Genomic DNA, 24,711 nt, shown 5'->3' with positions numbered 1-24,711 from the left:
CTGATCTGGCAACTGGTAACAAAACCAACACATAAGGGGGGCATTACTGGACCTGGTGCTCACAAATGGGGAGAGTGTTTCTGATATCATAGTGGGGGATCACCTGAGATTCGGTGATCACTGGATGGTGTGGTTCACTATTAGAGCACAGGCAGTGATGGTTCATTCGAAGGTGAAGGTCTTGGATTTCAGGAAAACTAACTTGGTTAAGATGAGGGAGTGCCTCAAGGAGCCATTAACTGAATAGGATAAGCTAGGGGAAGTAGAAGAGCAGTGGCAAAACTACAATGAAATATTGTTAAGGGCAATAAACTTTTTTATTTAATAAAGTAAGTAAAGGAAGGAGAAAAAGAGGCCACTGTGGTTTTAAGGGAAAAAAAGTTAGTGTTTATAATCCTCAAGAGATCACAGGAGGAGGAGAACAGGCAGCAGGAACATCTGGAAAAGCTTGAGAAACTGGGAGCGAAGGCACAAATTCAAGAAAATATAGCTAATAAAGTATAAGAGGGGAACCAGACTTTTTCAGATATATTAGCAGGGCTTAATTTGTAGTTAAAAAGGGAATGGAACTGTGTAGTGGGGTGAGGGAGGAGAGAAAGGAAACACGGCTAGGGTTGGGTGTGAACTCCACCCCCCCCCCCATACCCTCTCTCTTGCACACACATCTATTTATTTATTTATTTAAAATCTTAGATTCTGCAAAATCCAAGAATATATGTTCAATGCGGATTGCAACACTACATACATAAGAATATATAATAACAGAATAAAATTCAACATACGTAAACAAAAACAGTAAATACATGATTAAAAATAGTTATCAAAGGCTTCTTTAAACAGTATTGTCTTAATTTGATGCCTGAACTCCTTACTATCTTTCTTGTTTCTCAATTGCTCTGGCAACAAGTTCCACATGGTTGGTGCGACAAATGAGAAAGCCCTGAACCTGATCTGTTCATACCTGTAGAACTGTGAGTTTGGACCTTGTCATAAACCCATCCCTGATGAACCAAGACTTCTTCCTGGCTTATACCAACTCAGGCTTTTTTTTCAATGAACACATCTCATCTGAATTCAGCAATTTGTGGATGATTACCTACAACCGAAACTTGGTTCTACTCTTCACAGGCAGTCAGTGAAGTGATTTTAAAGTTGGAATAATGTGTTCATGCAGAGTCATTCCCAACAATACTCTGGCAGCAGCATTTTGTATTAACTGCAATACTTTAAGTAATTTTTGTGGCAAACTTATCCAGAGTGTACTACAATAGTCTAAACGTCCTAAAACCAGGGACTGCAGCACTGTGCAGAACATTTCAGTAGGAAGATAACATTTTAATGGTTGAAAGAGTTTTAATTTATAAAACATCATTTTTGCCAGCAGAACATTGATGTTTAAAACTGAGTTGTGAGTCTAACATAATACCTAAGCTACGAATTTCTATTACAATTGGTAGCTGGTAACCTTCTAAACAAATAGCTTTAACATAATTTTTTGGAATATTTTTCCCTACCCACATAAACTTAGTTTTCTTAATATTTAAGATCAATCCATTTATACTTAACCATTCCTGAAGATGTCTCATGTAATTCTGCAAGTTCTCTATGGGTACCATATTGCACTCAACACTAGGTATAGATGCAAATACATTTTTTTACACTCCATTTCGGCAGGGGAGCCACAACTGATTTACATTTTCTGTTTCATCAGGTTCTTGGTCATTCTGCTGGAAACTGAACTCCTCACCCCCACCCCCCACCAGGTAACAAATACAAAAAGGGGATGACCTTTGGACTGGACCTGTCCTCGCTTACCGCTGCCTCCCTCTGACCTTTTGTCCAGACCTATCTTTGCTTACCACTGCCTGCCTCTGATCTCTTGACCGGAGCTGACCACGCTTGCCGCTGCTCGCCTCGGGCCTCTGTCCCGGTCGCAGCCTCGCCTCATCCCTCTGCTCTCCTGAGCCAGGCCCGGCCACGCTCTCTGCCTAGCCTGGCCTACTGGACTGGATTAGTGCCGCCCCTGGCTTCAGGCCTCAGCCTCTCTCTTTCCTGGTTGCCACCGTGCTCTCTCATCTACTCCTTGGGATCATCCACGCAGAGGCCCACCCAAGACCAGCCGGCCCCGGTACCCAAAGGCTCAGCCTGCGGGGAACGCGGGCTGGTAGTGGCGAAGCTCCAGCTGGCCTCTGCTTCCCATCCAGCCTCACCACCCAATGGTGGGGACCTGTGGGGGTTTCCCCCATAGGTGGTGCCAACACCACCTCGGGCCAAGGGTCTCTTACCCTTTACTCCCTGTGGGGACCCTCATCTAAGTCTTTTCAGCCCCTGGAACCAAAAGGCTCAACCCGCAGGGAACAGAGCTGGTATAGATGATGCTCCAGTCTTGTCCCAGACCAGGGCATATTCACCAGTTGTTGGTGTGGCTGTGTCAACCACACCACAGTACTATTCTTACAAAAAGAAGTGGCATTCCAGGCTGTTCCCCCACAAATTAATCCCTGTATATTAGTAACAGGAGGAAGTTTGAAAATGGGATTGTAAGACTGTTACATTTGGCGGTTCGCAGGCCTCCCCTACAAACTGTTGCTCTCACCTCCTCAGCAGTCCCCGTTGCGGCCCAATGCCACCGATCCTTCCCAGCACTCTGCTAGAACTTTTGCCAAAAGAGAGAATAACAAAATTCGGGAGCCCTCATACTGCAAATCGCGTTTCCTACAAAATGCTACCATAATCTCCACCTTGTCAGCAAAATTTAAGATTTTAATAATAACTTGACGCAGCTTAGAGTTATTACCAGTAGCACTGTCCAGTCTATTCGCCCTCTCTAATGATATGGATGTTTTATCCTCTAGCAGGCCAAATTGTTCCAGGATACACTTTTTGCAAAAATCTTTAAGATCAGAGTCTTTAACTGACTTGGGGACCCCAATCACCCAAATGTTGCTCCTTTGGAAGTGATTTCCAAGATTCTCAACCTTATTTAAAAGTTGGTCATTCAATTGCTGCACTTAGGAAACCTGCATTTGCAACTCCACTGACCTGTCCTCCCTGCTGGGAGATCCAGTCCTCCGCTTCCAGAATTTTCAACTGTTGGAAACAGGCTGCTGGGCTTGATGGACCCTCAGTCTGACCCAGTATCACAACTTCTTATGTTCTTATGTAATTAGCACATTTTGGTTCCCTTGAATAAGACTGAATAGCCAATATTTCTCTTTATTGTCTCTACCAGTCATAGCACTGGTGCACAAAAGACTGAGTAAATCCTCTTTACCTTGTCTTTTCCATTTCTGTCCACCACGCCACTGCGGCTTGTATCAACATCAAGAGAAACCTCTGAAAAAATCAACAGTAGAATTCAATGAAATGAATAACTGTTCAAGGAATATGACCATTATAAATGCTGTCTTCTCTGTGCACCAAGGTGATTTTTGACAGCTATTCACTGTAACAATTTTGGTTTATGATCAAGCACATTGTAGCCTGATCATAAACTTCCAAACAAATCTATACTCTAGGGCAGACCTGGGCAAGGGGCGGCCCGCGGGCTGAATCCGGCCTGCCTACGGTCTGAATCCGGCCCGCCCACTGCTGAGAGCAGACGGGGAATGAGGCACTGCTGCCTTCCCTCTGCAAGGGAAGGCAGCGTGCCTCATTCTCCGCTCCCTCGCTCCCCGATTGGCCGGCCAATCGGGGAGTGAGGGAGCGGAGAATGAACTGGTTTTTTTTTTTACAGCGTCCGGGGGGGGGGGGGGGGAGGAGGGAGTGACTCGAGCGAAGGCACGCTGTCCGATTGGCCTTCGCTCGAGTTTCTTTCCTACATATGTCACGGAGTTTTTTGCCGGTCCGCGGCGCGCGCTCCCGGTCTCTCCCGCTGCCGTTGCCGCTGGGCTGTCAGCACGTTCAAGCCCAGTGGAAACGGCAGCGGTGTTGGAAGAAGCTGTGGCACCCGCGGCTGGCCTTTTCTTCTTCCCGCGCCTGCCCCCCCTCCCGTGACCCGAAACAGGAAGTGATACACGGAGCGGTGCGCGGGAAGGAGAAAGAGCCGTGCCGCGTCGGCTGCAGCATCGGCCCCCGAGCAATTGAACCAGCCGGCAATCGAGAAGAGTCAACAGCATGAGCCTCCCGCGGCCGAAGGGATTCTTCTTTCTTGGCCTGCGGGTGCTCATGCTGCTGACTCCTTTCTCGATTGCCGGCTGGTTCAATTGCTCGGGGGCCGATGCTGCAGCCGACGCGGCACGGCTCTTTCTCCTTCCCGCGCACCGCTCCGTGTATCACTTCCTGTTTCGGGTCACGGGAGGGGGGGCAGGCGCGGGAAGAAGAAAAGGCCAGCCGCGGGTGCCACAGCTTCTTCCAACACCGCTGCCGTTCCCACTGGGCTTGAACGTGCTGACAGCCCAGCGGCAACGGCAGCAGGAGAGACCGGGAGCGCGCACCGCGGACCGGCAAAAAACTCCGTGACATATGTAGGGGGAAGAGGAAGTGAGTAAGAGAGAGTGAGAAGCAGCCAGCCAGCCAGCCTGTGTGTGATTGAGTGGTCAGAGAGCTGATGTGTGTGTGTATGTGAGAGACAATGAAAGTGATTGCTCAGGGAGATGACTGATGTGTATGTGAGAGTGTGAGGCATTAGTCAGGGAGGTGACTGATGTGTGTGTGTGTGTGTGAGAGAAAAAGCATGGAAGTGAGAAGTCTGGGTATGTGGGAAAGCATGAGCATAAGAAGCCTGGAGTTGTGGGAGTGAGAAACCTGGGTGAGTGTGCATGCATGAGAGAGAGAGAGACTGCTTGGTAAGGTGACTGTGTGTGTGAGAGAAAAAGACTGGTGTGTGTGAATGTGAGAGAATGTGATTCAGGGAATGAGAAGCCTGTGCACGTGGAGAGTGAGCATGGAAATGAGAGAGACTGGTGTGTGTGTAACAGAGAGAAAGTGATTATGGGAATGAGAAGCCTGTGCATGTGAAGAGAGTGAGCATGAGAGTGAGAAACCTGGGTGTGTGTGAGACACAGCATGGGAGGGAGAAGCCTGTATATCTGAAAGAGAACTTGGGAGTGGGAAGCCTGTGTGTGTGTGTATGCATGAGTGAGATCAGGTGACTGGTGTGTGTGTGTGTGTGAGAGAGAGAGAGAAAGTGATTATGGGAATGAGAAGCCTGTGCATGTGAAGAGTGAGCATGGGAGTGAGAAACCCGGGTGTGTGTGAGACACATCATGGGAGGGAGAAGCCGGTATATCTGAAAGAGAACATGGGAGTGAGAGACTGGTGTGTGTGTGTGTGAGAGAGAGAAAGAAAGTGATTTTGGGAATGAGAAGTCTGTGCATGTGGAGAGAACAAGCATGGGAGTGAGAGACTAGTGAGTGAGTGTGTGTGTGTGTGAGAGAGAGAGACAGAGAAAGTGATTATGAGAATGAGAAGACCATATATGCAAGTAGAACAAGTGAGTGGGAAGCCTGTGTGTGTGTGTGTGTATGGCATGAGAGAAACTGTTCTGGAAGGTGACTGGTGTGTGTGTGCCAAAGACTGTTTGGGAGATGATTGGTGTGTGAGAGACAGAAACTGGTCATGGGGGCATGACTGGTATGGTGTGTGTGTGAGAGACATGGGCACTAAGGAAGAGGACCATAAGTATAGAGCTTAGCTTCTACTGCTGCTTCTGGTGTGTGCCATGGCCTGCAGAGAAGGGGAGTAGGAGAGCTGCTGGAGGGGGTAAGTAAAGGTGGCTTTAAGGTTATTTTTCTTGACTGCCATTTTAATTGTGTGATGTCTGCTTTTTTGAAATATTTTATTGGTGTTTGGAGAATGTTTAATAGTTTTTATGAGTTTTTAATTGTTGGATGTTATTCTGTTCATAGCTGTTTAGAAACATTTATTCTGCTTATTAGTATAGTTTTACAATTATTTCTGTTTGGGGATCTATAGATGCTTGTTAGTTCTGTTTTCCTAATAAGAGGTGTATTGGTGTTTAGGGTCTGATGTAATATTTGTAGTGTTGCCTTTTCATAGATAGGGTTGCTCCTGTTTGAGTGTATTCCATAATACAGGTGTAACTGTGTGCGGATTAGTTTATGTGCATTACTACAGATCCTGGGAGTATGTTAGGTCGGTTCTGTGTCTGTTACCGAGATGAGATATTTTGCTAGCATGTAAGCGTTTGTATTGGTCTTATTTGTTGTGTTTTCTCAGAGGACATACATTGGTGGTAAACTGCTGTCTTTTCATAAGTAGGGCTATTGAGAACTGAGTTAATTATATTAGTCCGGCCCTCTAAAACCATCCCAATTTCTCATGCGGCCCCATGGGAAAATTAATTGCCCACCCCTGCTCTAGGGGTTCTCAACTCAGTCCTTGGGACATACTTAGCCAGTCAGGTTTTCAGGATATCCACAATGAATATGCATGAGATAGATTTACATGCAATGGATCTCTGCAAATCTACCTCATGCATATTCATTGTGGATATCCTGAAAATCTGACTCGCTAGTTCTGCCCTGAAGATTGGGTTAAGAATCACTGCTATATACAATAGGTTAAAGTTGAAACCCATAAGGATTTCAAGCTCATTTTTAAAAAGGGAAAGTCCTCGTGGAGCTTTTCTTTGAAAATGAGACAGACAAACAATGTTGGTTCATTTGTATCTGTGTAATTTGCAGCTGCTTGGAAGCAGGTACAAAATACAGGTGAGAAAATGTATGGAGATTTCTAAATGAAATATCTGCATGTAATTTCACTTCCATGACCAAACTGCTCCACCCCCCCTTTTTTTTTTTTTTTAACTACAAGAAAAGGGGGTCTGATGGAATTCTGATGCAAGGCTGGCACTTACCAATACTAGTGAGGTAGAGCATGGCAATGCCCAGGGCCATTTTTTCTTCTTTTCCATAATACGACACCTTCACCTATGAAGGCATCACATAGTCACCGGCAGTTATAGCAGATACAATAATAACATTTGCAATGCAGCACCGCTTTATCTTATCCTCAATGCAATTTGCAATAAAACTGTAAAATGTTTTGGAACTACTTTTTGAAGCCCTTATATGATTGACTGATGAGAGCAGAATAGGCCTTACCACAGAGGTGAAATGATTATAAAATAAATTAAATGGATTATCAGAGGATATAGTGCTCTTGGGTCTCATACAAATTCCTGACAGTACCTTTCCAGACTTAGGGAGGCTAATTTTACAATAGGCCACACTGGGCTAAAGTCTGCATGTACAGAGAGTACATGTTGACTAGAGCTGAATTTTCCAAAGCAGATTTATGCACACAAATCCATGGAAAATTAGTGACTCTGCATGGACTCCATAGCATTCATCCACACATTTGCACCTGAAAGTTAGCAAGTGTAAATGTGTATGTGTAGCTTTACACATATACTTTGAAAATCAAAAGTATCTATGTAAATTGGTTTCCCTGCTCCTACTTCACCTCCCTGGAATGCCTCTCATTACTGCGTATAGAAATACTTGCAAAATCACATTAGCATGTAGTTTTATATGCATAACCCCACAGGCAAATTTTAGAAGCTCTTTTATGTACATTAAACCAATTTTATGGGCATAAATGCTTTTGAAAATTATCTTCTGAAAGCTTACTAGATAACATGAAACTAATCTCACCCAGTCTTACAGCCCCCATCCAAAGTACTCAAGTTATAATTTGGGTAATTTGGGGCAATACGACCTACATCAACAACACTGAGATATAGCTCTTAGGCTGCATATTGTACATATTCTGAGCTAATAACCTCAGTAAGCTGTCTTTACACAAATCTGCTATGGTTCTAGTAAAGAAAAATTTTTTTGGCCTTTGAGATACATTGGGCCTTATTAGTAAAGTCTCAATAACCTGCTCCAGTGATTCACTGACCTTTATGCCATTTACATTATTACTTGGGACTTTTGAACACACCACAACTTCTATCCCTTTGTCTAGAGGCCACTTTATAGAAGTCCCTGTGGGCTCTTCCACAGTTGTAGGGTTGTAGAGAATGTTGATATCAGTTCCTCGGGTGCCTCGAACATCAAAAGATGTGGCATCCTGTGGCATCGATCTGGAACAGAGACAATAGTCACAGTTCATTGTCAGAGGATTTCATACTTAAGAACATAAGAAATGCAATGCTGGGTCAGACCAAGGTCCATCAAGCCCATTATCCTATCTCCAACACTCAAGTCATCTCTTCTTGTGTAAAAAAAAAAAATCCTGATTATTGCCCCCTTTGTGTTTGTAATCTTCTTGTAAATTTATTGATTTGACATATCACCTTTCCCTTAACACATCAAAGAGGTTCATATTCAGCCGCTGAGTGGCTCAGCTAGTAAGCCAGATAATCTATCCGGCTAACTAGCAGGGTATATTCAGGCGGGGTATATTCAGAAGGCTTGTCATAAAGTTAGCCAGATAAATCTATCCAGCTATCTTAAAGCTGGCTAACTATTGGACAGCCCTATGATATGACCAGAGTTAGCTGGTTAACTTAACCGGCTAACTCTGCTCCTTCCTGGAACACTTACTTCCCATCCCAGGTACACCCCCATCTTATCTGGCTAAATTCTAACTGGGTAACTAGTTACCAGATAAGGGCTAAATATAGCTGTCTAGCCATTTAGATGGATAACTATTATGTTATCCATCTAAATAGCTTTTGAATATGGACCTCCAAGGTGATTTACAAAAGCAAACCATAAATACATATTAAAATAACAAAAGTATCACAATATAAATTACTATTACGTAACAAAATAAATATTGAGAGTATGTGATAAGGCAGTAGCATAAATGAGCTATCAATTATTTTTTAATAATTTTTATTGAAATCATAAAAAAAATACATAACTATCAATCTTAAACAACAATTTAATGGTTAGTGTTAACAGCAGAGGTGCCAAACCTAGCAAATAGCAGAAGGATCTGTTTCTGAAACACTTAACTATAAAGCTAAGCTTACTAAACTTTAGATAATTACTTTCACACCTTTGGTTCCAGTGAATGACTGAATTGGAAACTGATCTTTATTTTCTCTTTTAGGAAAAGAGTATTGATATTCAAATGCTACTTAGCTGGATAAGTGGTGGCCATTGAATAGTTACCAATTAGCCATTTAAGTCACTTATCCAACTAAGTAGTTAGCCAGATAATCTGTAGGCAGGCAGTGGGCATAATTGGGCGGCACTACTTATCTGACTGAGCTGGATAAGTAGCTATATTCAAACTCATCATATCTAAACTTAGCTGGATAAGACTTATCCGGCTAAGTAGCAGCAAATATGGGGATATTCAGCAGTACAGAATAACTGTACTGCTGAATATCCCCATATTTGTACTGTACTGCTGAATATCCCCATATTGCTAGAAAAATGTCCTGTTTCATTAATTATAACAGGATTGCCAGGGATAGAAAATGAGAGGTTGCATTGTATACAAAGGCATTACCAAATTAATTTTGTAACTTCTCCCTGTGTTTCTATAATCAATATATTTTAGGAGTCTCAATACTATAAAAAGATGAAACAAATGTCATTGTTGCTATGTGCTTTGAACACTAATTTCAGACTCAGATAGTAAACTATCGAGGATCTACACACCATCAGGTAGAGGTAGATAAGAAAGTACCCAAGGTTTATTACAAAGATCTAAAAATAGCAGAATATAAAGTGCCATTTTTACCCTTTTCCTATGTAATTGTTATAGCACAAGTAAAGAAAGTTCGTAATGTCACTGAACCTATCAGAAGTGCAGCTTCTCTCTCTCACTGAACATTATTGTATATTCTATGATTTTATAGGTAAAACAATTGTCATCTCCTTCCTCACTCGTTTGTTGGAAGGGGTTCTTTATCATTTATTTCTCTAGTTGTTGCCCATTAAATTTTCCCTTCCTTTCTGATCAATATTTGAAAACATGCCATTCTAAACTTAAAGTGGACTATTATGTAGGGAATGAAAATCAAACAAATTGCAAAATATTAGTTTCTTATTGCCTCAAATAAATCTCAAGGCTAATTATCTATAACTGTAATGTACAAATGGGCTAACTTAAGAGGACACTTTTAGTGGACCCCCACCATGTCCAAGTTCAGTAAGTGTAACCCTTACTAGGGGGTTTTAATCCCAAGGGTGCACAAACATATCTATTATTCTTCAGAGGCAGCTCCAGCTAGCAATTTTCTCCCTTGCATAACTCTTAATCCTGGGGAGATTCTTTTTATGGGGGAAGGCTCTCGCTTGTGGCCCGGACCATGGGATCTTGCTTCCAGAGTGTGTATAGACTGTAGGTGCATCTCAAGAGGCTGTGATAAATTGGATAGGACCAGGCTCTGGGTGTTAAAATAAAAATGTACTGATTGGTAAACATTAAATTAAGTCCATTTGTCCATAAAAGTGAAGTTATATCTGACTTTTGGTACAAGTGTATCTCTCTGTAGGTAAATGTCCTTTTATTCAGGCATCTGGGTAGAGCCCCATTGTGATATTTACTGCACAAAGCTCACCCAGCAAATTATCTGGGAATCCCATTGGAAGGGTCCCCAATTTCACAGTAAGAAGTGCTACCTTAGGTCATCTCCTTCTTGGACATCCAGCCTGTCCTGGTCCATAGTGTGGAGATCCAGTTGGGATCTCCTGATCTGGTTCTTTCATCCTTATGTGATATTTCTGGGACTTCTCTTGGGGAGAAGTCAGAAGGAATCAAGCTATCTCAGTACTGCATCGTAGTGGGGAGGGGGAATCCAAAAACTGGATATATCTTTAGCCATGTCCACCTAGAGTTTACAGTAGATTCACAGGTCTTCAATAGTAACCGGAAGACCTTCTGCAAGTGTGCACTATGAGGTATCACTTTTAACTGAAACTCCTTCTGGGTGAAGCTGGGAGGCATACCAGAGTGTACATCTCAGACATCCTTACTCTTCCAAGGCTTTCTCAAACTGATCCTAAAGAGTCCTAAAATGGCTAGGCTCTCCAGGTGGGAGAGACTGATCTCGGATGGAAGGCTCATGTTAGTAAAGTTCTACACAGGTATAGTGATATTTGGTGGCCAATTTGGGGGGGGGGGGGGGGGGGGTTGTCACTAAAGCATGTACAAAAAAAATTATAGTCTATGTGACTCACCCTTTCCAATAACTCTATCAGTTCCAGGCTATCATTTAAAAATAGGAATGTACCCAAAATTTATTAACAGAACTTCTTACTTAACGTTGTTACCCTAAAGTTGCCACCCTCATCTAAGATTTATATCACCTGAAGTTTAGCTACTTCAGAAGACTGGCCAAATTGAAATTTTTAGCAGGGTATGCTGTTGTGCTGCCAGGACTCTGCAATGCTGTGTGCTCCCAGCACTTCCTGTTGTCCATTGAGATCTTCTTGGTTTAAACTTCTGTACTGATGATTTTGTATACATTCATCATAGGTGGAGTTTAGCTTGTCACCACCTGTATCTTGATTATAAGTGGCTATCTGGCATTAGGCCTTTTTCATTGGTTAGCCAGTTCATAGAATTTGAATTATTGGCCTTCCAGATAGCTCATGAGCCTTATGACAATCAGGGGAACACTCTGCAATGTCAGCAAGTTGCTACCAATTAGCTAAAATTCATTTCAAGTCTGATAGCATGACAAAGCTGTCCATGTCAGATCTTAATTGTAATCATGGTCTGTTTAGCAAAAATGCCCACTGTACTTTCCTGAGCTTTATATCTTCAAGCACTTGTTTGACATCCTCTAGTGCTGTGCTGAAATTTTGTACAGGTCTCAGGTCTCTCTGTCTGCTTCATGCTGGCATATCATACCCTGCTATAATATAATTTTTATATCTAAAGCAGTTAAACTTAGATTCATCTTACTGACTCATTCTACCACTCCCCATCAGTTTCCTGCCTTTATTTCTAACTTCTGAGCTAAGAGGAAATGACTCTTGAGTATTTGTAACCTTATCTCATAGGATACATCTGTAGGCAGAAATGAATTGTCTCTATGAAATGGATTAAGGTTTTAAGTTTAGAATGGCAAAATAAAATATAATAGAAATAAAAGTATATATCTTGCAAAGGGTCCTTACAGGTATACTTTACAAGATCTTCCCACCAAGAGGCCTGTCAGGCTCTGTAGTATGTAAATCACACAGTGAAGCAAGAAACAGAAAATAAGAAATTAGAATAAAGTCCATCACCACCTGGATTCTTAGGAAAACAAAAGGAAAAAAACACAGAAAGACCCATGTGACCTCAGCCTTATACATGACCCAGTAACCTCCTGAGGCACTGTGAATTGAGAAAGAGAAATAGCTTATGAGCCACAGCTTATTAGTAGACATGTGCAACATGTGAAAAAAATCATCACTGGCCTTCTGGCAGTCATTCAGAATCAAGAAAAATAAAGAATGAACGTTAGTATCCAAAACCAACCTACTAATTATAAATCTGGCTGAATTGTAATTTGCACTCTTCTGCTGAAACCAGTATGTCGAGTCAGAAACATCCACAGTTTGTGTGACAGTTTCAACATCCAAGATCAGAAAGAATGTATGTTACGTTTCAGAACTGTAGAAATATGGAACCTGATTGACTTCTTCAATTGGGTCATTAGCAACTTAGATCCAAGGACATGCGTTCTTACAGTCTTGATTTTCTTAGGGAATACAATAGGGAAATCAAAATAAGTCCCAGCAGCAATGAAAAAAAACCAGGACTGGATGAACCTGTCCTGAAAATCTGGAGCCAGTTGGCAACCCTAGCTGGAGCAAGAGCAAAGTGAGAGCTCAGAGTGAAGGCAGACAGACTCCCTGCAGCTTTCTTCAAAAGATTGAATTAAGAAGTGTGAAAGCTTTCAGGAATGTTGATTCTATGCAGACGGTAAAATATGCTGCAATAAGCTAATTATGTGGTTTCTCCCATGGTCCCACAATTGTGGGAGGCTAGGGTCACTGGTCTCAGCCTATTTTTAAGCTAAGCACCAGAAAAGAACACAAGACAAAGTGGGTTCATCGAGTTTTGAGAAACTCACTCCTCAGACACTATTGTTAGGACACTATTCTGACATCTAAATATATAGTAAGGGACACTTTGGGGTCCTAACCTGCTTTATAGATCGACTGCTGCTGCAGTCTCCTCTTAAGTCTCCCCTGACTTTAGGTTCTCCTTTGTGTCTGCTATGAGCTTCTTCTCATTTTTTGTCTGGTGCTTAATGGCTCCGCCTCCTATGTCTCCAGCTTTTCTCTCTGTGCTACTAGCTACTTTTTCAGTTAATTTTGGCTTAAACTGTTCTCGCTAGTTGGCTGCCTCTTTAGCTTCTTTCTATATGAAAAGCTATTATGCTTCTTGGATTAGTAACATTTTTAATATACACACATAACTTACCTCTTCGATCCAAGCCTGTCTCCAAAAATGCCCATTTTTGTCGTGGATAAATGTAAATACGAAGTGAAACTAGGCAGCTATGGTATATTTAGCCGCTTAATGGGAACCAATTTTCACAACCCCTAATAAGCAAAATTACTTACCTGTAACAAATGTTCTCCATAAACAGCCACACACATGGATGGCATCATCTGACGAATGCAAAAATTCTCTCAGAAAAGGCTTTCTGAGCATGTGCTGATGTTCCCATGCAGCTGTTGTTGCGTTAGCCTCCTCAGTTTTTGTAGCAAGCTAATCTTCAACTCTCAATAGAGGAGAGTGGAATTGTGTGGCTGATTTGTACAAATCCTCTTTTCCACATTTCCTCTTGCCGTTGAAGCATAGAGCAATGTTGGAGTCTCATTAACCGTGTGAATGTTTATTGAATAATGGTATTAATGTAGTAGCCGTCATTCCCGCAAGCCATCCCCATATCTCTTCTATTCATTCCCATCCTCCAGGCTTTATGGATCCACAGTGTTTATCCCACGCCCCTTTGAAATCTTTCACAGTTTTGGTCTTCACCACTTCCTCCGGAAGGGCGTTCCAGGCATCCACCACCCTCTCCGTGAAAAAATACTTCCTGACATTGGTTCTGAGTCTTCCTCCCTGGAGTTTTAAATCGTGACCCCTGGTTCTGCTGATTTTTTTTAAACCTTTTCCATTGTCTTGAGAGACTGTCAAACTCCTTTTGAAAATCCAAATATACTATATTAACTGACTCATTCTTGTCCATGTTTATTTACCCTTAAAAAATTTTAAACAGTCTCATGATGACCTTCTGGTGAGCAGACATCTCTGGAGGAGCTCCTATGCAGACCCTGTAAATCTGTTGTTTGACCTTGCATTTTCCCATTTTTGTGGCATTTTTTTCTTGTCGTCACAGACTATTAGCCTAGCCCTCTTACTTTTAAAGACATGTATGGACAGATTTGTTGTAAGAGAGGACTCTGATATGACCTCCAAAGTCCAGAAAATGGTGGGAGACAAAGCTAAAGCAGAAGGCCTGGCACATGAAGTTTCAATCTCTGAAGATTTAATGAAAGAGATATCTTTGGAAATCTCTAAAACAGTCACCAAATCGGTTACAGATGTCCTGGCAGATCACCTTTCTAAGATGCAGACATCCCTGGAGAAAATAAGAGAAAATGTGGACTTACATGTTACTAGGCTTCTGGAAGCGGAGGACTGGATCTCCCAGCAGGAGGACAGGTCAGTGGAGTTGCAAATGCAGGTTTCCCAAGTGCAGCAATTGAATGACCAACTTTTAAATAAGGTTGAGAATCTTGGAAATCACTTCCGAAGGAGCAACATTTGGGTGATTGGGGTCCCCAAGTCAGTTAAAGACTCTGATCTTAAAGATTTTTGCAAAAAGTGTATCCTGGAACAATTTGGCCTGCTAGAGGATAAAACATCCATATCATTAGAGAGGGCGAAAAGACTGGACAGTGCTACTGGTAATAACTCTAAGCTGCGTCAAGTTATTATTAAAATCTTAAATTTTGCTGATAAGGTGGAGATTATGGTAGCATTTTGTAGGAAACACGATTTGCAGTATGAGGGCTCCCGAATTTTGTTATTCTCTCTTTTGGCAAAAGTTCTAGCAGAGTGCCGGGAAATAATGCCCTGTTGTACAATCATCCATAATAAGGGCATGTTCTTTCAGCTCCAATTTTCTGCTAAACTGAAAGAAATATACTGAGGGTCTACAAGGATCTTGAACACCAAAGTGGAGGTTAGTGACTTTATGGTGTAGCTGTATTAAAATTTGTGGAGTTTTCAGGCACTCTTGCTGATTGGACTTTGTTTTCCTTCCTTTTTTACTTTGCACTAAGATGGTGTTTTTCTGTGACTTGTTTTCTTTTTTCTTTCTACTGATACGTGCTCTTTGAGCTAAGAAGGCACCTGAACTTCTATGCATGAGTGAGGGCTCTACCTCATTAGCTAGGGTTGCCAACTTTTCCATGGAGCAGGACAGACACTTGGGGGGGGGGGGGTAGCAGGCTACAGCCGCCCCCCTTGTTTCCCTTTCAAATCAAGCTTTGATTTTTTCCTAGGCCTGTCTGTGACTACCAGGAGGCATGAAGCAACAAGTGTGGCACAGCTTTGGAGAGGCAGAGGAGGAAGAGAGGCAAACTGAGCCCCGAAAACAGGCAGGCGACTGGAGCATTGCCACGCTGCCTCCACTAATTGGCCCTGGCTGGGTTTTACAGTGCCTGGTTACCCTTGTAATCAGACACCGTACAACAGGCTGGAAAATTGGGCTGTCTGGTTCAAAACTGGGCAGTTGGTCACCGTACCATTAACTGATGCATGGCCCTGGATGTTCCAAAGGTGTGACGGATCGCGCAGACACAGTGTGCTGTTTTGTTTGAAGGTCTACCGACTAATAATCTCGTAAGCGGTCGTTCCAAATTAGATTGCGCTCAACTGTTTATGTGCAGTCAAGCTTTTTCAGCTGCACTGTGTCCTATGGCTGCGTTGCTATACTGAAGCTCCTTGTCTGCCTTGATCAATGCCTTTTCTGTTGTTACAGTGGGAGACATGAAGCCTTTACAATTTGTTGTTGGACATGTTTCATTTTTATTCCTTGGGACTGGGGGAACTTATGGAGATTTTACCATTTGATTGTCTTCTGCTGTTCAGCACTTGCATAGAGGGATTTCTATATCATTTGAACTGTGCCACTCTTGCTGTTTTTTTTCTCACCTGTTCTTTACTTAAGCATTGCCAAGGATCTGGTAAATTTGCTCTAGTAATGATGTCCAGCACATTAGGAGTCTGTGAAGGAAATTGGTGATGTTGAGGAATAATGGTTGGGGTTTAAATGGGAGGAGGGGAAGAGGGGGGAAGTGTGGGTGGTGTGACCAGTACTCAGGTGTATGTTTTTGCTGAATAATTTCATTGTAGTTGTATGTGTGGTGTTGCTAGGATGTTCATTGTTCATCCCTGAGGAGCCTAGCTGGGGGGGGGTGGGTTCTGCAGGTTCTATTTGATCTTATTTTTCACAATGGTATTCAAATGCTTGAGATGATGGCTGATTTTAATGTTTTTTTTGTTTTGTTTTGTTTTTTTTAATGGGGATAGGATTCATTCTCCCATAAAGATGAAGAAAATTATGAATATGTTTAAAAAGTTTAGAGCTGATGTAGTTTATTTACTGGAAACACACTTGGAAAAGAAGGAACACAATAAGTTATGTAGGGATTCGGTGGGCTCTTGCTATGCAGCCTCCTTTTCCTCTAGACATTGTGATATGGCTATCTTAATTAATAAAAACTTTCCTTTTCAACTAGAAAAAATGTATAGATGATCCAAAAGCAAGTTTGCTTACCCTAAAAGGTGTTTCCGTAGATAGCAGGATGAATTAGCCATGCTGTCATGGGAACTGTCTATCAGGGCCTGGGAGGCGGAGCTTCAAAGTAGATTTCAGAAGTTTGTCTCTGAGGCTGCGTGTGAGTTCCCGCGCAGGAAGACAGAATCTCCTCAGTCTGTACAAAAGCAAGCGACAGCCGGATACGGAGTAACGTCGACTGCGCAGGGAGATGGGTGGGTCAGCATGGCTAATTCATCCTGCTATCTACGGAAACACCATTTACGGTAAGCAAACTTGCTTTTTCCCATTGATAGCAGGGCTGAATTAGCCATGCTCTCATGGGAGTTCGAAGCTCCCGATCATGCTGTATTATAAAGCTGAATTGACTGGTTAGCGTGATCCCATCCATGTGGCAGTCAACTAAGTGAACTAATGTTTCAGTGAGTGTAGAATCGCCCATCCCAGCTTAGCATCCTCGGCAGTGTGTTGGTCTAAGCAGTAGTGGGTCGTAAATGTGTGTAGAGAGGACCAAGTTGCCGCTTTGCAAATATCTATCGGTTGGACATGCCTGAGGTTTGCCAACGAAGCCACCATCGCTCGAACTTGATGCGCTTTAGGATGAACAGTGAGGGGAGAGTTCTGTTTGTGGTAGCAGTACTGGATACACTGAGCAATCCAACTGGAAATGGTCCGTTTAGCTACCAGTGGTCCAGGGGCAACCAGATTGAAGGAAACAAATAACTGAGACGCTCTGGACTCGTTGTCCTTTGCTTATAATATGCCAGTGCCCTTTTACAGTCCAGTGTGTATAAAAGTTCTCTCTCTGTCGTTTTGATGTGGTTTCAGACAGAATGTAGGGAGCTCTATCGTTTGATTGATATGGAATTGAGAGACCACCTTTGGTAAGAAGGAAGGATGAGTTCTGAGGATTACCTTCTGATGGAAAAACTGTAGGTAAGGGCTATAGTGAACTAGAGCCTGCAACTCACTGACTCTACGAGCTGACGTAACAGCCACCAGGAATATGACTTTCCAGGTCAGGTATTTGATGTGAGCAGACTCCATTGGTTCAAATGGAAAAAGCATGAGCTGCTCCAAAACTGCATTGCGATCCCATGCTACTGGTGGCTTCGATACTGGGGGTCATAAGTATGTCAGACCTCGGACGAAACAAGATATAGTCGGGTGTACCAATATGGGTTGACCTTGATGCGGTCTATGGAAAGCTGCAATCACGCTGAGGTGAACCCTGACCGATGCCGTGGCTAGACCCATCATGTATAATTTGTAAAGGTAGTCCAATAAGAGCTCCGAGGAGCAAATTAATGGATCAATGTGATGGGATGCACACCAAGCGGTATATCTCTTCCACTTGAAGGAATAACTCCTTCTGGTCGAAGGTTTTCGGGATGCTATGATTATGTCCTGTACCTCTTACGATAAGCCTTGTTCGGTCAAGAGGACCTGCTCAATCTCCATGCCATTAGACGGAGGGAAGCATGCAGCGGGTGCAGGAGAGTTCCCTCTTCCTGCAAGAGAAGATCTTCCTGATTGGGCAAGCGAAGTGGGTCGTTACGGAGAGCTGTAGAAGATGAGTGTACCATAGTTGTCGAGGCCATGCTGGTGCAATGAGAATAAGTTGTGCTCCTTCCGCCATGCATTTCTGAATTGTTCTGGTGATTAACGGAATTGGGGGGAAGGCATAAAGTAGTCCCTCCCGCCAAGGAATGAAGAAGGCATCTTGTGCTGTTCTGTCATCGCTTGCCCATATGGAACAGAAGTGTGTTACTTTTCTGTTGAATTCCGTGGCAAAGAGGTCCAAGGTTGGACATCCACATTTTACAAAAACCTGTTGCGCTACTTGTGGGTGAAGTAACCATTCATGTAGTTGAAAAATCCAACTTAAGCGGTCCACCCGGGTGTTGGCTACACGGGAAGGTAGGTTGCCTGAACTTGAATGGAGTGGCGGGCTGCCCATTCCAGAATGATGATCGTTTCTCTGCAAAGGTTCCACGAACCGGACCCTCCTTGTTTGTTTATGTAAAACATGGCTACTTGATTGTCCATGTAGACCATGACTCGATGACCTCGCAGGCGGAGGAGAAAGGCTTGTAAAGCGTATCTGATCGCTCTTAGTTCCAAGAGATTGATTTGGAAACATTGCTCGGTCGGGGACCATAGGCCTTGCATCTCTAGATGGTCAAGATGTGCTCCCCATCCCTTGAGGGAGGTGTCCGTGGTTAGGACTGTGTTGTGCGGAAGTAGGGTGAATGGGGCCCCTTTTGTAAGAACGGTTCTGTTCAGCCATCATTGTATGTCCATGATCATTTCTGGGGTCAAGGACAATTTCCATGTTAACAGTTGAGAATGTTGACGCCATTGCCACTTGAGACCCCACTGGAGACGGCACATGTGCAGTCTGGTGTTTGGCACTGTGTGAATGGCCACCGCCATGTGACCCAAGACCTGACAAGCTGATGGTGAGTGAGTGGTTTGGAGGGATTGTAGGAGCTGTTCGTCCAGAAGGAAAACTCTGTTCCTGGTTGTGTCCAGTCGAGCCCCTATGAAGTATAGGACTTGAGAGGGTTGAAGGTATGACTTTTCGTAATTGACAATGAGCCCTAATCTGTGTAGACATTGGAATATGTTCTGCAGATGAAGTTTCAGTGTTTCTGGGCTGGAGGCCACTAAGAGCCAATCGTCCAGATAAGGAAATATTTTGATGCCCTTCTGTCGAAGGAACGCCACCACCACCGCCATGCACTTTGTAAATGGGTGCTGCTGAGAGGCCAAACGGCAGGACCTTGTATTGGTAGTGTTGAGTTTTGAACAGGAAGGATAGGTAACGCCAGGAGTCCCGAAGCATAGGAATGTGCGTGTACGCATCCTTCAGATCAATTGAACACATCCAATCTTTGTGTTGCAACAAAGGAAGAATGGTTTTGAGGAGATCATCGTGAATTTTTTCTTGAGTAAATGCTTGTTGAGTTCTCGGAGATCGAGAATGGGGCGGAGAGATCCCAACTTCTTGGGAATTAGGAAATATGGGGAGTAGAATCCCGTAGAGAGGGAGGAAAGAGAGACACGTTGTATCACCCGTTGTTTGTAATAGCAAGGCAATCTCTATTTCCAATTGATGTTGGTTCGGAAGTTCTCCCTCTGGTGTAATTTGATGGAAGTGGACGATATGTTGTAAATTGAAGGTTGTAACCGTGTCGAATTATATCAGCACCCATCGATCTGTAGTTATCATCTCCCACTCATGGATGTGCGCCTTGTATTCTTCCTGCTGTGAAAGGTGGCAGTGGAGGTGGGTGAGCAACTCCTAAAAAGAGGAAAGAATTTTGGGAGCCGGAAGTAGTTTTGTTGTCCTTGAGGTCTTTGAACATGAGGGCGACCCCTGCGGTTATGCATCTGCCTTTGAGGCGTTGCTCGTAGTGGTGGTTGGTACGGCTGTGACCTGTAAGATGCGTATGAACGGTAAGGTTGACGGGTAAATGTCGGTCTTCAAGAGGATGCGTAAAAATGCATGGACGAAGCTGCGTAGGATTGAGGATGCATTAGACTCTGCACCGCCACCGACTGTTCTTTTAACTGGGTCACAGTCTCTTGGAATCGTGTCCCGAAAAGGTTGTCTACTTTACAGGGTAAATTGGCCAGTTTTTCGTGCACATCGTCACGAATGGTGCTGGATCTTAGTCATGCCATGCGACGGGCTGCAATATCTGAGGCCAACGCTCATGATGAGGTTTCAAATGCCTTGTAAACCGTTCGTAATAAGTGCCTAATTCCCTCCTCCATATCTTGGATGGGTTGTGAAAGCAGGTTTGCTGGATCTGGTAACGGCATCTGATGTTTCAATGTTTGTAGGCATTCATGCAAGTATTGTACAATATAGAACTGATGTTGATTAATTCTCGCGGTCAACATGGATGCTTGGAATGAACGTTTTGCAAATTCGTCTAAACATCAATACTCCTTACTTGGAGGGGTAGCGGAATGTAAGTGTGTTTTCTTCACCCGGTGTAACGCTGACTTCACCACAATGGAAGCGTGTGGTAACTGCGGCACGGAATAGTAGGGGGATGATTTCATCTTATACTTGAGATCTGTCTATCGCGAGACTGCCGGGATCGCAAATGGAGTCTCCCATGACTTCTCCCAGTACGCTATCAAGAACCTATGAGATGGAAGTGAGGTAGGCTCCGATGGAAGATCAAATATCTTTAAGAGATCTAATGTCTCCGTTCTGGGGTCTGGAACCTTCTGTACCTCGAGATGAAGGACCAATCCAAGCTTTTCTAGAAACTTGGGGTATGTCAGGTCTTCTGGTGAGGAGTAGGGTTTCGCCGGTTCATCTGGGGGTTCGGAAGGATATCCCGTGGAAGTGTCTGGAGATGTTGGAGGAGATGTTGGCATTGAAGAAACTGGTGCAGGTGTTGTCTTACGTTGCCGAGGTTTCGGCGATGGTATATCCAGTACCGGAGACTTAGGCCTGTCAGGAGATGGCACTGCTGTAGGCTCCGGCGATGGAGGCCTAGTGCTTGATGCCGAGGGAGGCAATGTGACTGTAGCCTGCATACTTTCCAAGAATCCTGAGAGAGCTTCCGAAAGTTGGGTGAACGCTTGGCGGGTCTCTGGAGGCATTGCCCGTTTTTTGGGTGGATCTTCCCCTCGTGGTGGAAGTGCTGCCACAAGGATATCTGAGTCCAGTGGTGGACGAGAAGGTTGTTTAGTATGCCAATCCCTACTTGGGAGTTGTTTGTCCTGGAAAGGTTCCTACAGACTTTGGGTGGACGCACGCCATTTAGCGATGTCCGACAGGTCCGAAAAAACTTGAGAAGAGGCTCAAGAATGTGATGAGTGAGACGTGACTCGTACCCACTCTGCTTCAGATTCCGTCAACAAATCATTGTCTAACGATGAGTGGGAATGTGTAGTGGGTTGTGGGTTCCATGAGGGCGAGTCGGTTGCCTAGTGCTCACTCCTGGTGAAGGAGTACGGTGTTGGTCCGAGGAATCCTGAAAAGAGTCCGTCTTTTGTCATTTTTCTGCTTGTGGTTGAGTCTCACTCATAGCCTCAGAGACAAACTGTTATGGAGTCTCAGTTTAATGGACCCTTGGGCCGACCTGCAGGAGACTGGGAAAGGTGGTCAAAGTCTAGTATACGGCAGGCCGGGAGGCAGATGATCAGGCAGGACGTTGAGATGTTCTTCACCTTGGAAGCTGGTACTCCCCCGGGAGGAGCCCGTAGAAGCCCAGCCGCTGGGACTTAGGTGGCTTCACCCTTGGAAGCCGAAGCCCCCCTGGGAGGAGCCCGTAGGGGCCCGGCCGCTGGGACTTAGGCGGGTAGTGGATCAAGACCAGGAACTGGAACCAGACTAGGACAGTAGCTAGTACTGTAACGGGATTTGGGTTCTGGAACCAGACAGGAACTGAGGCAGGACTCGGGTACTGGAACCAGGCAGGAACTGCAGTGAGACTCGGGTACTGGAACCAGGCAAGAACTGTAGCAGGACTCGGGTACTGGAACCAGGCAGGAACTGTAGCAAGACTCGGGTACTGGAACCAGGCAGGAACTGTAGCAGGGCTCAGGTACTGGAACCAGGCAGGAACTGTAGCAGGCAGGCAGGAACCAAGTAGGTACTCTAGCTGGCAAGCAGGAACGGAGCGAGTAGCAAGGCAGGTCACTCCGGGGCACAACGCAACAGGGAACCAGGCGGTAAACCCGTTGCAAGGCAAAGACTGAAGGTCCGTGGCCGGCTTATCAAGGCCGCGGCGTCTGACATCAGGAACTCTTCCTAGCCTAGCCCAGCCCAGAGTCTCCTCTCCTTTCTGTATTTCATAATTTAAAGTTTCCATGATTGTCCCATGAGCAGATATCTAGGTTGAATGAGCCAATTTCAGATTTGGAGATTTCTGCACATATTAAAGCCCTGAGCCTTTCAAAACCGGTGGGGCCTGATGATCTGGGCAGTGAATTTTACTGAATCTTAGGACAGTTGATTATACCAACGTTGAAATCTGTGGTTGAGGGGGCAATAATAAGTGTTTTCTGCAGACATGAATAAAGCGTTAATTACTATTTTACACAAAAAAGGAAAAGATCCTCTCCTACCTGAGGGAATGATGCAATATCATGCACTCAGGCTAGCACAGAGGTTAGCCTGGCATTGAATGCATGTTTTGGACGTGCTAGGCTAACACCCAATGCAAAAAGGGGATTAGTACATCCAAAACATGCATCCAAACATGCTTCTAGCTAATAGCGCTCATCACATGTAAATGCCATTTAAATGAGGCTATTAGCTATTGCCCCCGATGCAAAAAGTCACCGTGCACCTGAAGTGCATGTTTTTACATGCAAGAATTAACGCCAGCCCCGGAGTTGTCATTAAGTCTTGACCGCAACATCAAGGGCTCAAAAAAAGTAGAAATTATGCTTTTCTGAGGTTCCTCAGAAAACCACAGGAAGCAGCAGCATGAAAAAAAAAAAGCTTGACAGTGATCAGGTTAGGAAAAGGGAGGCTCAATTTATGAGTGTCCATTTTCCCTAAACCACTCACAGCCACATTTCCCTGGGCACCCGAAGCCATGGACGCGCTAGGGACGCACAATTTATCCCTAGCGCATCCTTTTTAGCATGGAAGCTCATTTGCCTATTGCATCGGGCGCCCAGGAGAGGGGATGTGCACGCATTGAAAAACATGCATCTAGTTTGGCTGCATGTTTTTTCGCGCTTGATACTCCATCGGCCTCAAGTATGGCCAAGGTGCTGTTAGTGCTTGAGGTTGGATAGTCATAGAACATTTTTTTGAACCTGGATGTGGAAAAGGTGTTTGATAAAGTGAATTGGTCATATTGTTTCTGGTTACTTCCTGAATATGGGTTTTCTGATTTTTCTCTCAATGGGATATTGGCCCTATACAACTTTCCTAGTGCACAGATATTAGTGAATGGGCATCCTTCTGATTCTTTTTCTTTGTGTAGAGGCATTCAACAGGGATGTCCTCTCACTGTTGTTGTTGTTTTTGCTGTTTTTGGAACCTTTGGCTATTAAACTACATGAGCTGTGAGATAGGGGCATTACATATAAGGGTCATGAATTTTAGCTTAATTTCTTTGCAGATGACATGTTTATTGGAAACCCAGGTGAAGCTATGCCTAGTGTGGTTGATACCATCTTTCAGCCTGGATTACTTCCCTATGTATCAACTATTCTATGTATTAACTATTCTAGGCCACTTGCTTTTCCATTGGCTAAGTCCCTGCCTCATAAGTAGACAAGTCCTTTTCTTTGGCTTTGGAAGATTTTGTCTAGCTTAGTATTAAGATTGTTAGAACATATATACAAATCTATGACCTGAATATTCATGTTACTTTGGCACAAGTAAAGTCATTGTTACTCAAATGGCTGGATTTAACATTGTCATTATTTGGCAGAGCTATGCTGTTTAAAATGATAGTACTGCCAAAGATTCTGTATCCTTTACTGATGATCCCCTGATGGGTGAAGCAGTGCGATGTTAATATATTTACATCTGCACTTTTACATTTTCTTTGGAGAAGAAAACTGACTAGGATCAGTTATGTCAAATTGATATGTGAAAACATTTGTCTATTTGCAGATGATACTAACATCTGCAATAGAGTGGACATGCCTGAATGAGTAGAGAGCAAGAAAAGATTTAAGAAAGCTGGAAGAATGGTCAAACATTTGGCAGCTGGGATTCAATGCCTAGAAGTGTAGAGTCATGCATCTGGTGTGCAGTAATCCAAAAGAGCTGTACATGATGAGGGACAAAAGACTGATGTATATGGACCAAGAGAGGGATCATGGGGTAATAGTGTCTGGAGATCTGAAGATGGTGAAGCAATGTGAAAAAGCAATAGCTAAAGCCAGAAGAATGCTGGGCTGCATATAGAGGAATAACCAGTAAAAAAAAAAAGGGAGGTGATAATGCCTCACTTGGAGTACTGTGTTCAGTTCTGGAATCCAAATCT

The 24,711-nt window shown here is 43.7% G+C and overlaps 1 protein-coding gene across 3 annotated transcripts in view; it reads right to left on the bottom strand.

Annotated features, from left to right (window-relative positions):
- LOC115076905 (protein-arginine deiminase type-1-like) overlaps positions 1–24,711 on the bottom strand; it is a 204,821-nt gene that overhangs the window by 96,091 nt on the left and 84,019 nt on the right. For all 3 annotated transcript variants that reach the window (XM_029578906.1, XM_029578905.1, XM_029578908.1), the window contains exons 2-4: positions 7,870–8,053; positions 6,821–6,893; positions 3,275–3,336 (exon numbers count right to left, since the gene is read on the bottom strand). In XM_029578906.1, the coding sequence (XP_029434766.1) occupies positions 3,275–3,336; positions 6,821–6,893; positions 7,870–8,049 (315 nt within the window). In that variant the 5' untranslated portion in view covers positions 8,050–8,053. The remainder of the gene's footprint in view (positions 1–3,274; positions 3,337–6,820; positions 6,894–7,869; positions 8,054–24,711) is intronic.

This window comes from Rhinatrema bivittatum, chromosome 15 (assembly GCF_901001135.1).
Source record: "Rhinatrema bivittatum chromosome 15, aRhiBiv1.1, whole genome shotgun sequence".
Lineage (NCBI taxonomy): Eukaryota > Metazoa > Chordata > Amphibia > Gymnophiona > Rhinatrematidae > Rhinatrema > Rhinatrema bivittatum.
Note: the sequence above shows the minus strand (reverse complement) of the source record. Positions and strands in the feature narration are given on the sequence as shown.